General features: G+C 32.7%; 3 protein-coding genes across 4 annotated transcripts; 1 reads left to right on the top strand and 2 right to left on the bottom strand.

Annotated features, from left to right (window-relative positions):
- LOC125056284 (protein TAPT1 homolog) lies at nt 1-7,445 on the bottom strand. Its single transcript, XM_047659315.1, has 10 exons — nt 7,156-7,445; nt 6,789-7,053; nt 6,285-6,598; nt 5,925-6,022; nt 5,184-5,422; nt 3,582-3,770; nt 2,961-3,110; nt 1,571-1,670; nt 926-1,063; nt 1-330 (listed from the first exon to the last, which is right to left on the bottom strand). The coding sequence occupies exons 1-10, from the start codon at nt 7,271-7,273 to the stop codon at nt 178-180; spliced, it is 1,764 nt and encodes a 587-aa protein (XP_047515271.1). The 5' UTR covers nt 7,274-7,445; the 3' UTR covers nt 1-177.
- A 458-nt stretch (nt 7,446-7,903) lies between these two features.
- LOC125056327 (8-oxo-dGDP phosphatase NUDT18) lies at nt 7,904-9,867 on the top strand. Its single transcript, XM_047659382.1, has one exon. The coding sequence runs from the start codon at nt 8,111-8,113 to the stop codon at nt 9,110-9,112; it is 1,002 nt and encodes a 333-aa protein (XP_047515338.1). The 5' UTR covers nt 7,904-8,110; the 3' UTR covers nt 9,113-9,867.
- Nucleotides 9,868-9,947: 80 nt separating this feature from the next.
- Nucleotides 9,948-13,792, bottom strand: LOC125056310 (peroxisomal N(1)-acetyl-spermine/spermidine oxidase). Of its 2 annotated transcripts, none has more exons than XM_047659344.1 (4): nt 12,372-13,792; nt 11,882-12,002; nt 11,066-11,268; nt 9,948-10,972 (listed from the first exon to the last, which is right to left on the bottom strand). In XM_047659344.1, exons 1-4 carry the CDS (start codon nt 13,697-13,699, stop codon nt 10,963-10,965), a joined length of 1,662 nt encoding a protein of 553 aa, XP_047515300.1. In that variant the 5' UTR covers nt 13,700-13,792; the 3' UTR covers nt 9,948-10,962. The 2 variants fall into 2 exon arrangements, with proteins under 2 accessions (XP_047515300.1, XP_047515310.1); XM_047659354.1 differs by having other exon boundaries at nt 11,066-11,250; nt 12,372-13,787.
- Between the last annotated feature and the right edge of the window lie 175 nt (nt 13,793-13,967).

The raw sequence follows: 13,967 nt of genomic DNA, 5'->3' as shown, positions 1-13,967 counted from the left end.
ATTTCATATTTTATTGTCTATAGTCAGGGTCTAGAGACCAATTTACAAGCAAATTGTCATAACGTTTAATAATCTGTCACAATTGACAATTAGCTCGAAATCAATTTGCATCTGCTATTTAATAACAAAATTGATTTTCACAAAAAAGAAATAGCCGACTCCCTGTATCTTCATCACCTATGACTTGTCATCATCATCCGTCGTGGCCAGATTTGGCTCCGACTCGGCTCTTCTCCTGAGTCCCTCTGCATCAGGAGAGGTATCCCTTTCCACCTCCACCTCATTTGGCGAAGATTTATTTATATCTGGCGCACTACGGCTCACTTCCACCTGCAAACGTATGGATCTTTTGTCTCTATCGCTTTGCAAATAAATAAAAGAGACAGTGCTTTTGATCGTTTGATTTTTAATATGAAGAAAATAGTCTGTTAGAAGGCAAGTGCGTTACCGGCCTTTTTAAGAGTTAAGATTTTTCTTTGAATTATATTTAAATGAAACGTAAAAACAGACGTTTAGTTCCAAATACACTTCTTAAACGAAATTTCTACTTTGGGAGCATTCAAGTATTACGTAACAATTTTTTTTTTCTATTTGTAAAACGTTACGATGCGGGGCGGGAATTGAATAACGCGTTATTGTTAATGTTATTTTTGACTTTCCAGTACTTAACACCACATAATGGTAACTTTTAAGTATAAAGAGTCACTAGGTGATCACGAAACGTTAAAACGTTTACTATTGGGTACAACGTTTTAACGTTACGGCGTCACAAAAAAACGTTACGGCGCGTTACATGGGGGGGTGTCGGATAATCTCCAAAAATTGCGTGACGTAATACTTGAACGCTCCCTTTGACGATTGAATGTTTTGACGTATACTATGAAATTAGATAAGATATTTTAAAAAATATTTCTGTTCAACTTACCAATTCGTTATCGTATTCGGGCTCGAGTTTGACGTTATCGTTTAGACTATCGTTTAGATAACACACCCCGTTCAAATCGATCGCGCTGTTTGAGAAAATGGCCGCTGCCCCCGTCGAGTCTACCCGGGGTTCGCTTTTCTAAAACATTAGAGTACATTTTATTTGAGGACAAATTCTCTTTAGCGATTAATAATTCAGAATACTAATAACAGTACCAGGCCATTTATAAGTCGGATCGTGCTTTAGAAAGAGATACTCGCTTTGTAGAGCGTCATCTCTGTCACACGAAACACTAACAGTCCGGTATCTATTAGGAGACAGAGACGGCGCTATACGAAGTCGAAGCTAGCGAGTATCTCTCTCTCTAAAGCACGATGCGACTTATAAATGGCCGGGTACTGTATGTAAGATTAGAGAATGTATTTAACATTGCAAAAGGATGCTTTAGTACGTTCTAGGGTTTCCAAGGGTGTGAAAGTATGTATGGAAGGAAATGTGTATATAAGGAAATGTCCACAAATGTATAGGAAACAAACAGTTATATTGAGATGATTAGATTTATTCCAATTTACTAGAACATCAAAATCAGTTTAGTGGTTTTTGACATAGGCTTTTACCATCAACATTTATACAACAAATACTCACAATATCACCAGCAGGAACTATAAACTTAAGTCGTTTCCGGTCTGGGGGTTCGTTGTCTGTCACTTTGTGTGTGTACACCTCTTTGAAATCTTTGAATTCACTGAAATTTAATAAATATTATTTTTATGCTACAAAAAATAACAAAAAATCATTTTTTTTTTTTTGGAACAAAAACGTTTAATGACTAGAATGTAGTTCATCTGTGGTCTAACCCTATCTGGGTTCGATTCCGGACGAATAATTGTTCGACCGGTAGGCAATTATTTTATAATTTCAATAATTTCCTGCACATAAACAAAAATGTATTTATTCGTTAAACTCTTTTGAGGTTTTTTTTGAGTATGGGGTAGCATAGCTAAATGTTCAATATGTTGGTATATAGCTACTAAAAAGGTACTCTAAGTAAAAAAAAATTAAGCGAAATGAACATAGCAGGGTCAGCTAGTTAATAATAATAAAACAGTCAGGAATATTGAGTAATTTTTTTATGTAAATTTTAATAAAAATCCTACTAATATCATAAACGCAAAAAAATATCAAGTAACTAGAAAAAATTCTACCATCTGCGAGCTATTCTGGCCTGCGCAGCCAAAACTGAGGTTAAGTAGAGTTACATATAATATGTTATGCACGATGGAAATGTCTATCTTAAATATCTTATGAGTATTATAGTCAAAATAGCAAACCATAACTACAATAAAAAATTATAATTTATTTCTAATGCATATTTGGTATATTATAAAATGATACCTATCGCTTCTGGTATTTAAAAAAAAACAGTGGCGCTACAACCCTTTTTAGGTCTTGGCCTCAGATTTCTGAATCTGTTACATGATCATTTTTAAATCTAATAGGCAAGTATCAGCCTCCAGCCCTGCGATTCTGTAACTCACTTTTCGAACTCACACAGCGGTTTTCGCATCGGCGGTCGCTCTGAAATCAGTCGTGAAGCAGTCATTTTATGATTTGGCATTCTAATAAACGATAAACTACAAGCTTCCACCATTTCAGAATGCCAAATCATAAAATGACTGCTTCACGACTGATATGAGAGCGACCGCCGATGCGAAAACCGCTGTGTGAGTTCGAAAAGTGAGTTACAGAATCGCAGGGCAGTGCCTGAAACACGCCTTTTTTTGGATCTAAGACATGTCGGTTTCCTCACGATGTTTTCCTTCACCGTACGAGCAAATGTTAAATGCGCACATAGAAAGTCCATTGGTGCACAGCCGGGGATCGAACCTACGACCTTAGATATGAGACTCGCACGCTGAAGCCACTAGGCCAACACTGCTCCTGGTATTTAAAGTAGATAAAATATGTCTTTCACGCTACATCATTTGGACAAATATTATTTTAATCCTACTCTATATAAATGTCAACATATTACCGTTTAGGTGTTGTCTGCTGGCTGTCACCTCTGTCGCTCTGGTGTAACGTGATCAGATCGCATGCTTTCCCCAATATTACAATAGATATTAATATTCTCACTGTTATGAGGCACAAATACGCCACAAATATTAGGAAAATTGCTGCGAACCTGAAAAGTATTCAAATTCCTATAGGCAATATCAAACCCTGAACAATCGTTTCCTTCATTCAGTTGGCATGTTTTTAAAACCAGCTAAATTTTTGTAATCACGATTATTCTTTAAGATAATTTTCGAAACACAATATTACCAGAGTTTTTTGAAGTGAAACTTCTTTAGGCGCATGAGGGTAAAACTTTTACGGAACGTCACAAAGATGTGCAGCATTTTTGTCAAAGAAAAGGGAGAGAGCGACTGAGAGAGAGTGAGAAGAGTGAATTACCTTATAGAAATTCTATTTTTAAAATTAAAATTTCGTAAAGAGAACATAAATTATTATTTGTATTAATTTTCGACACTATTAATATTTTAATGACTATTAAATTCATTAAATTGCTAACATAGATATGTTCCTTTTTCTCGGAATATTGAAGATTTAGGTTGAATTAGAAGATTAAAATTAGACTTTTCTAAAGACTTACCCATCAACCTTCACGGCATGTACCAGTACTCTGGTAATAACGACCCCCAAAGGCAGTGGTATGAACCCCATCCTTCGTGCCACCAGATCCGAGTGATCGCTAAACGCATATTTCTGCCGTGTCTGGGCAACATCGTACGCCAAACTCACTGTGTACTCCCGGTATACACCAAACGGTATCTCATTAAATCTGAAATGTAGAAATTCAATCTGTTGATTTAGGCTGTAACTAATGGAGCTGTCTAGATATTCAAAATTCAAAAATCATTTAATCATATAGGTATCACATATGATGGTCAAAAAAAGGAAATGTATATGAAATGCTTCTCACTTTACATTTAGTGCCAGTTCTCAAATCTAGGGCGTAGAACGGAAGAGAAGAACTGGCAATAAATTCTCCGCCACTCTTTTTAATCGCCATGTTTTTTTTTAAAACAACATTTGTAAGGAGCTGCAACCATTACACCATGTTCCACATGACATCTTAAGTAATTAATAATAATAACATAAATTAAAAACAAAGACTTGCCCTCTATCAGCAGGAGGCATGGTGAAATAGCACGCATTTAAATTCTCGTGGGAACAACACGCAAACACATAGTCGAAATACTAACATCACCGCATCCACGAATTCAAGTACGACCAGTCACCACAAGTAACACCCGTTCACGAGTATAAATATATATATTTATGTATATAGTGCGGAGTCGAGAAATAGCAGAACCATTGGTACTTAGTCCTCTTCTCCTTCTTCTGAGGAAATTTCCTTATGGAAAGGACCAAGAGGAAGAGGTCGCCCAAAAAAAGGTGGATAGAAGAAATAGAAACGGTAGCAGGAGACGAATGGAGAAAGAGAGCCATAGACAGAGTCAGTTGGAAAAAGCTGGAGGAGGCCTTTACCCGTGAAGGGGTTCCGATCGACGGTACTGAAGGAAGCTAGGATATAGGATAACAAGCAAAAGGAAAAAAATATATAAAATATAAAATAATCCAAGCTGTGTGTTAATTTGTTTTTGTCATGATTGGAAATAAAAATATTATTATTATTGGTACTTAAAAAATGGGAAACGGCGAAGCCAGGGAAATGATGGGTAGCCGAAATGAAGATCGTAAAGACTAAATTGTGCTATTCTAACTTATTTCGTTAATTGATCTAAATAAATGTAATTATTATTGTAATTCTGTCTAATAGCCCATGGGTCGATTTATAAGCAGTGATTAGCTTTCTATGCCTACGAACCCTGATTGGTATTTGAACCCAGTTTCAACGAGTTTGAATGACAGTTTTTGATAATGAAATTAATTCTTTCAACAGCAGAACATTATTTTCTGGTGACATTTGCTAATTAATTCCATAAAAATATACGTTGACACATCTGCATGTTCTAAACAGTTCATCTATCATTTATAAATGAAATATTTAAAAAAAATTGTTTTCCTTTATTCTATTAAAATCTTTGTTCTTTTGTGGGACACACATATGAGAAAGAAATAATTGTCTATAGTCAGAAATAAAAATTTTAGTAATTAATGTTTTAAATTGTTTTTTATTGTATGATTTGAAATATTTTTTCCTACCCACAATTTATATTCAAAATCATACCTTGTAATAAAAGCATGCTTGACCCAGTCAATAATCACTTCAAATGTCAAAACCAGGACGCAGTCCGGTGCTAGGATCCAAAAACGTTCCTCCTTCCACATGTATTCCTTCATTGTTTGAAGAACAACAATAAACAACAAGACGGAGAGATGTAACCTCTCTCTCACGTCACTACAAGACACTTGGAATAAGTTATTTTTGTCAAATTTCTTGAATACACTGCCTTTTAGTTCCACAAACTGAAATTTTTAAATATATATAAATGATTTATGAAAAATAAATAATATTTATTAGTTAAATAAATTTTATTTTCATAATAATATAATATGGGTACTACTGAATTTGTATAATTGTAAATTTCTGAATCTGTTTCATGATCATTTTTTTTATCTAATAGGCAAGTAGGTGATCAGCCTCCTTTTGAGTTTTTTTTTGGGCCTAAGACACGTCGGTTTCCTCACAATTTTTTCCTTTCGAGCGAATGTTAAATGCGCACATACAAAGAAAGTCCATCGGTGCACAGCCGGGGATCGAACCTACGACCTCAGGGGGTGAGAGTCGCACGCTGAAGAATAAAACTCCTGACATTGTTTTCATTATGTTGTTGCTTGAAATGATAAATATATAAATATGTATGCGCTAATGATCTAAATTATCACAAAATCATTATAACGCATAATTAGCAAATTAACATTGACATCATCATTTCCCATTATGATCTAATTCATGACATCAACTTACATTGTTTGACATCATTATGATGAGAAGGCTCTTATTGTTCGAATTAAAGGCCACATTAAGTGTTGTTGCTTGAAACAGAACCAACAAACTGTGAAGAACTGATATAATTTAAGGAGAATTATTTATATTATTATACATACTTATAAAAAAAAAATTGTGTTTATTCACCATGACTTGTAATATTTTTATATCTTATCGAATTTAAATTGTAGACAGTTAAAGTACTGGAATTCTGTACCTACATTACTTTAATCTGGAACCTAGGGTTAGTAATGGGAAATCTTATACTAATGTTTTAATCATGAAAAACTGTATTATAAAAATGCGACCTATTTATAATAGGAGTTTATAAAAGGATACACACATAAATCATGGCAAATATTAGGTGTGGGATTACACCTAAATGCTCTCTTTTCCTATCTCTTGGTTCCGTTGCAGTCCAAAACAGTGCATCTATTGTATCTTGACCAAATGCTGAGAATAATCTGTCACCAACTTCTAACATATTGTAGAAAATATACAATTTCATTACACTTTGACTCTTCACAAGATGATACATCATATTCGTGTCTATATAACACATGAGAATACTACATACTAATAAAATAAATCCTTTAAGTACATCACATGTTTCAGCTGGCTTGAGAATGCTGGATCGTGTATTTGAATAGAACCTAAAATTAATAAATTGTAGATTAGCTGCTGTCAACTTTAGGGTACAAACAAATTCTTCTATATTTCACATAAAATACATTTGACAAAGCAGATGTTACAATACATTTGAGAAAGGATATATTTTATGCTCATATAATTTGATATATATTTAAATATTCTTATTATGTAATAAGGAAGTTCAAATATTACCCAAAACATCTCCTAAATAATCTATCCAAAAATGACCAAAAGGCCAAAATAAATCGTAACGGAAGAAATGTATAAATAAAGAGTAGAGAGTCAGCACATTGAAAGAACCCATACGCCATAAACTTCTCAAGCTCTTGCGGTATTTTAATGAAAGAATAGACTTTTTCACGTCGTGCTGAGAACCTTTCCTCATCATGTTCTAAGAAATAGCCTCTTGTAAGTTCTACATGCAAAAATGTGAATAAGGAAGCTCTCTTTTCGTCATCTGAAAAATCATTAGTTATCGTAAGATATATCTGATAAAGGTGCTTAATAAACATATTATGATCTAGAGTAAGAATCTATATCATGAAATTATTCTCTTTACCAATATGTCTAGTCTCCTTGATGGGTCTATCTCCAAGTTCTGCCGAAAATGTTTGGCTAACATTTTTGAAACGTAACCTTTTGGTTTGCTCCTTTAAATCTTCATCTTTTAATGTCATGGTAGACAAATAATGTTTAACTATGTATCATATCTAAAAAAACAAATTACAAAAAATTTATATCCAAAAATAATAAATTATGTCACACCGACAAAAATATGAAAACATGAACAATTTCGATGACCATTGAACAATGCAGTATGTAGTGTACCCAATGCACAATACAAAAGTCAAAACAGAAACAGAATTGACAGCAGCCGACTGTCAACACCTTTCAACTCAACAGAATACTATACCTATGATAACAAAATGAAAATACCTTTCCTATTAGGGATAAATTAATATCATCATCATGATGATAATAGTTGACGATAACATATTCTAGCCATATTATTAGCTAAATTTATTAATTTTTTCCACCTGCTTTAAACATAAATAAGGACTATCACTTCTATTCTACGTAGTGAGAAGCAGACACTGAAGAGGGCTAAACATTCATGTCTGTCATTAGTAGCTCAGAACCTCAACAGTAATGTATGTAGCACTTTCTACATACACTGGATTTCTGGGGGGAAATCAAGTTAGTCTAGGGGTACGTCGCGTCGCCGAGACCATCTGGCAACACTGCTTTACGGGTTTTTTGTCGATATTTAGGGGTATTTGAAGCTAAGGAGAACATTCTGTAGGAGTTGGTATCACTGGTCTGTGCTTACCGTAGTGTACACTAAACGTGAAATCGAAGCTATTTTGAATTTTGTGATCTTAATAATTCCATTCAATAACAGGAACAAAATAATAAACATTTTCATAACAAATAATTTTGTACTCCAAAAATGCTTCGAGGCTAACTGTATATTTTAATTAAAAGTTTGTAAAGAATTATCTAAGTGGGTAACTATGTCGCGCCAAGTCGACTTGAATATTAATAAACTGTTAGAAGGTTTAGGCCTTGAGGGCGAAGAGAACGACTTTTGCGACTTTACCATAGCTGATCAAAATTCTGTTGCTGAATCTCAAGGTATAACTCCGACGACTCCATCAAATTTTAAACCCATTCTCGGAGGCAATGTTACTTACGTTGTCGCCTGCGTTATATTAAATGAGAAAAACGAGATTTTGATGATGCAAGAGGCCAAAGAAAGCTGCGCAGGTAAGTGGTATCTACCTGCAGGACGTATGGAAAAAGATGAAACAATAATACAAGCTGCAGCTAGAGAAGTATTGGAAGAGACTGGGCTCCACTGCAAACCGGAAACTCTGCTTGTAGTAGAAACTGCTGGTGGTACTTGGTATAGGTTTGTTTTGACTGGAAAAGTAGTTGGAGGGGAACTAAAAACTCCTGCCAGAGCAGATAAGGAATCTCTACAGGCTAAATGGATTGCAAATCTAGATGAGATAACATTGCGAGCAAATGATGTATTGCATTTAATTGAAAGAGCTAAAATGTATAAAGATAGTTTGCCTGGTGAGTCCTGGCATAAAAACATTCTACCTGCCCCAATACCACACACAAAAGATTTGTTGAGACTTATTGTCCTAATAAAAAAACGAAGTACAAATAGAATGCATGTGTTATTGAGTGAGAAAAGTGCCTTACACTTTCCTACATGCGAGGTAAATCCAGCAAAAAGTGTTCATTCTACATTACGTAGGTTTATGGTTGAGATGTTTGGTGCAGATGTAGCACAACATAGACCTCTAGGTCTTTTCAATGTAGAGGCTGACCCATCAGCACATGGTTGTTGTTTAACCTTGTTAGTTGTATTCCGACCACCACTTGAGGAAGTACCTTTAATTGGAAAATGTGCATGGCATGAATTAAGTCAAGAAATGGAGAAAAATCTTTCGCCATTTGTTTCAAAGAAAAATTCTACAATAGAATTACATGTTGTACGCTAATGCTGCATTATTCACTGTTAAAAATAACAGGTGCTACAAGAATACTCAATTGTTATAATTATTTATCTTCTAAAATGTACTTGTAGAAGAAGATATGTATTTTATGGTAGCTTTAAATTTGTTGACATTTTTTTGGATTAAGAATTCCAATAACATTCCCTTGAGTTTAAATAAAACTGCATTTATTTTATTAATATGCAAGCATGGTGAATTTACCAGCTTGGCTATAAATCTGATTATATATATTTTGTCTTATCACATAAAATCTCAATTATAATATATTAAGGTACAAAATATATAATGTAGCTTATTTAACAAAATTAACATGTTTTTTAGGTGAAGGTAAACTTATATGTGAATTTACTAACATTAATTACTATGCTTGCCATCATTATATAACACATACTTTGAATTTCAAAGCATGTAAGCAGAAAGGTTCAAATATACAATGTATGTACATTATGGCAGTATGTGGTAAAACATAATGTCTTTCAATTATAATATATTTCCATATACTGTATTTTAAGTGGAGGCCGTAAACTCTTTATACAAATTAAGTATTTGTAATTAGAATTTTTATTCATTTAATTTTTTTTAATGTAATTATTGTTAATACAATATATTTATTTCAAATTACTGTTTTAGTAATGAAAAAGTATTATTTTTATGGTGCTAAAATCTGTTTATTGTAGTTGTTTTTACATTATTATAATCCTTATGTTTATTTTTTTAATAAAGGAATATTTTTATAAAAATACTTTTAATATTGTACCCTCTCCAGTAGTAGAATTTCTTATTCTATTACTTGTTTAAACAACAGCAATTAAACAAAAAAAATGTTTCAATGATTTTATTTAAGCAATAAAAAACCTGAACCTGACTAGAACAACGAATTGCAGGTTAACTTGAAAAAATTCAGAACATAATTTCTACAATTTCATTTATTTACAATGCCTTTACCATTTTTATATTCAAATACTGGGAGTATTTGGGGAATATTTATAATAAAGAAAAAATATAATACTACATTGATTTCAAAAACTTGCTATGCTATTATTGTATGAAACTTTGGTATGCACTGTACAGTCTGAACTCTGAATCACTTTGGGTGAGTATAATACTTCATATTAAAGATGGAAATCTTATTAAATTTAAACATTAGTCCGATGTATCTGCAAGACTTAATTATTAGCATTAAAGTCTCTTATTTTATTACATAATTTTAAAACAAGCATATATGTCGAAAAAAATCATAATCACCCGTATCTTTGCCTTGAAATAATTAGATTCTTGCAATATGTACCGTCATCTATTGTAATTATCAACAATATTTTAATCATACAAAAGCTATGAATAATAATACTATACAAAACTTTATTGCACTGATATAAAACTGTAAATTTCCACTACAATTACAATAAGAAATTCATTTATATTTGGAACGAATGTCAACATACTTCATCAAAAAACAACAATAAGTAAATAAATTTAGCTTGTAATCTGAAATGTCAAATCATTATCACAACCCAAGAAGAAATTGAAAAGCATCATTAAAATAAAAACATCTTCAATGCATAAGCAACAAAATATTTAAGAAGTTCATTAGAAAATCCGCACAATCCTTTCATTGTTGTATTCCAATTCATTTCTCATAGTAAAAAAAGAAGTAAATAAGTATTGTGTTCTCAAATGGTCATCTACAAACTACCACCCATCCTTCTTTTATCCTAAATAAATATTAATTACTATCACATTCTACAGAGTCTATAAATTATAACAGGCCTGCTGCCATTGTCATGTAGGTGCTGTTGCCCAACAAAAGCTTATGTACTTATTAGCTTGCCAGTGTCTTAATTACATCTGCCAATAAATGTTATTATTTGTGCGAGTTTAAAATTGCAAATAACAAATAATTTTTCTGATTGACTGCATTTAATATTGAGTCACTATTACCCGTTTATCTGAATGCCTTGTATCCAAGCTTGCAAATCTGCTGAACCAGGACATTCCAATTGATTCTCACCAGACACATCTGGGCTCAACACCCTTTTTGCTGCAGTTTGACCAGACAAAAAAGCTCCATGCACAGTGGAATAGAAGCTGCTATGTGTATGTTCGCCCGCAAACAGTAATACTGGCTGTAAAATGGGAAATATCTACATGATTTAACATGTAGTTGTATTCATATGAAATAAATATAATAATTGTGTAAGAGTTAAAAATAAAGGACATCAAAATAAATTCAGAAATATTTGTTAATATAACAGTTTATGTCCATAAATTTCATAAAAATTGGTGAAAAACCAACAAAGATAAATATTTCCTTAATTTTTTTTAATCAGTTATAGAATATTTTGATGAAGTGACATTATCAGGTTTTAAAATGAGATTACAAATTCAGATAAAATTTTTAGAACTTATTTCCTGATAATTAACTTGTGATAAATATTTAGTAAATTCAATCTTATGACACATATCGGTGTAGCTAGCTGGTTTATCAGTTTTGTTTTTTATTGATAAAACATTTTTATTTTCATACTAGTTACCCACGACTTTGCCTGTTTAATATTTTTATAGTTTGTGCCCTCATTAATATTTTTTGTTCATACTCAATAATATCATGATCGCTCATAATCACTATTATTTAAATTATAAAGGTACAATCATGCATGTCTGTCATCAGTTTCTACTATTACATTACTTCATGGTGATACAACATTAAGTTTTAAATTCTGAGATTACCTACAAAAGTTTTCAAATAATTTATACCTTTTTATCTCTTGCATTTCTAAACAAAGGTTGTGCTAAGCTCTCAATGTCGCTTTGACTTGCCCCTACTGCGATGGCAGTATATGCACCTCGTGTGTAAGGCTGTTTGTTCCAACTTGTGCTGAAATTATTATTTGACGCCTATATTACTCATAACAACCACCAATCCAAACCTAATCTGTGGGTCATTAAATTCCAGTAAAACATTGTTTTATAATGAAATGCACACAAGGCTGGTCACATACTTTCCTAATACAATACCGATTCTTAATTCAATAAAAAAACATCTACTCCATGACTAATTGTGAGTTACAGTATTTTGCATATATGACTATATTATTTATTTGTTTTACGAAACAGATACTATTGATAAGCGAATTAGTGTTATCTTAAGATAACTTATAGTAAGTTCCAAAGATAATAAAAAAACAAAACTATTTAAGTTAGACTAGTAAGAAATGCAATATATGATGTGTAATATAAAACTTACCACACACATAATATTGGTTCAGGGACAAAGGGATCATTTAAAAATTTCCTCAAAATTTTAGTACATGTTATTCCTACTTCCTCCATGGAAAGAGTTTCCATATATTCAGCCTCTTTACCTGAAACCCAACCCAACAATAGGGTCTCACTTACTTTAGTAAAAGAATATATCTTTTTGTACCATGAATCGGCCATACTTTCTTGGGAACCTGAGTTATCCCATAACAACATAATTTCTGTTATGTCAGGATTAAGAAAAGGTCTATCATACTCTAAAAAAATTTTATCAACAGGGGTAAATAATAGTCGTTCTATTGACTCCCTTTTGTACTGTGGTAACTGAGGATCAAATAATGTTGCTGCATGATCTTTAAGCACTCCTAAGGGTATTGTACATATAACATGATTAGCATAATAACTTTCTCCATTGTCACATTGTACTTCTACATAGTTTGATCTCTTCTTTGGCTTTTCTTCCACATTAACTTGCAACTTAGTTATCTTATCATTATTTGATGCCTTAGAAACATCCTCTATCACAGTTTGATCTGAATCTTCTGATTCTTCTCCTAAATCATCAGAATTACCATTTGAGTTCCAGTTAATTTTTTTCACTGGGCACTTTGATATTATTTTCTCAGATGGAATATTTTTTGTCATCAATTGTAAAAGACTACTGTACCCAGAGGGTATTAATATATTACCACCCTGTAATTCTGTATAACTACCAAGTTCTGAGAGATCAATTTCATCCATAGAATTACACCCAGAAATACATGTTTCCCTTCTTAAAAGACAATCGAAGATCAACCGACGGAGTTTCTTTTCTTCAGACGATGGCAAGCGTTCTAAGTATATTGTAGCTTCTAGATTTATATGCTCACCCACACTGTTAATGTCTGGAGGTGGCAAATACTGACACAAGAAATATTCTTCGCATCTGCGCAAAAAACAAACATATGCCTCATGAATTTCCTGCAGAACATTGAAAGGTGCCTGCTTGCCATCCTCTGTCGCCGCTATAACCTTATGCGGTTTTGGTACATTAATGATATTGACAAGTCCATTAGCTGTGGCCAGTTCATATATGGGATTACCAAGAACGCCATGTATCCAATTTGCTCCTAATTCTACTCTATGATTCTTCATTGGTATTGAAATAATTCGACCACCTATTCGTTTTCTTGCTTCTATTATGATAAAGTCTTCCATCCCATTGTTGATAAGGTAATTGGCGGCGGCTAAGCCGGCCATACCAGCCCCAATTATAACAACATTATGTTTCTTTTTATCACATGTTTTACTAGAATTTAATTCTTCGTCGCCCATAATAAAAATTAATTAAACTCAGCAATTTTATACTGAGCCTAGCATTTGAAGCTCAGCTGGTAAATCTGTAATTATGTTGGTTGTCAAATTTCAAACGTCAGTGTCATCACTGTCATATTTCTACAGCTGCCAACTTGAATTTAAAAAATCTACTATTTAGTGATGTATCGACTTTTATGTGTGTCTTATAACATAGTATTACAATTTTATAATCATACATGTTTGAAAAACTTGTAGCTTAAAACTATATATCTTATATTTATTTACT

The sequence above is a fragment of the Pieris napi genome, chromosome 2 (assembly GCF_905475465.1).
Source record: "Pieris napi chromosome 2, ilPieNapi1.2, whole genome shotgun sequence".
Taxonomy (NCBI): domain Eukaryota; kingdom Metazoa; phylum Arthropoda; class Insecta; order Lepidoptera; family Pieridae; genus Pieris; species Pieris napi.
The sequence above is the reverse complement of the archived record's forward strand: the minus strand, read 5'-3'. Positions and strand labels throughout refer to the sequence as shown.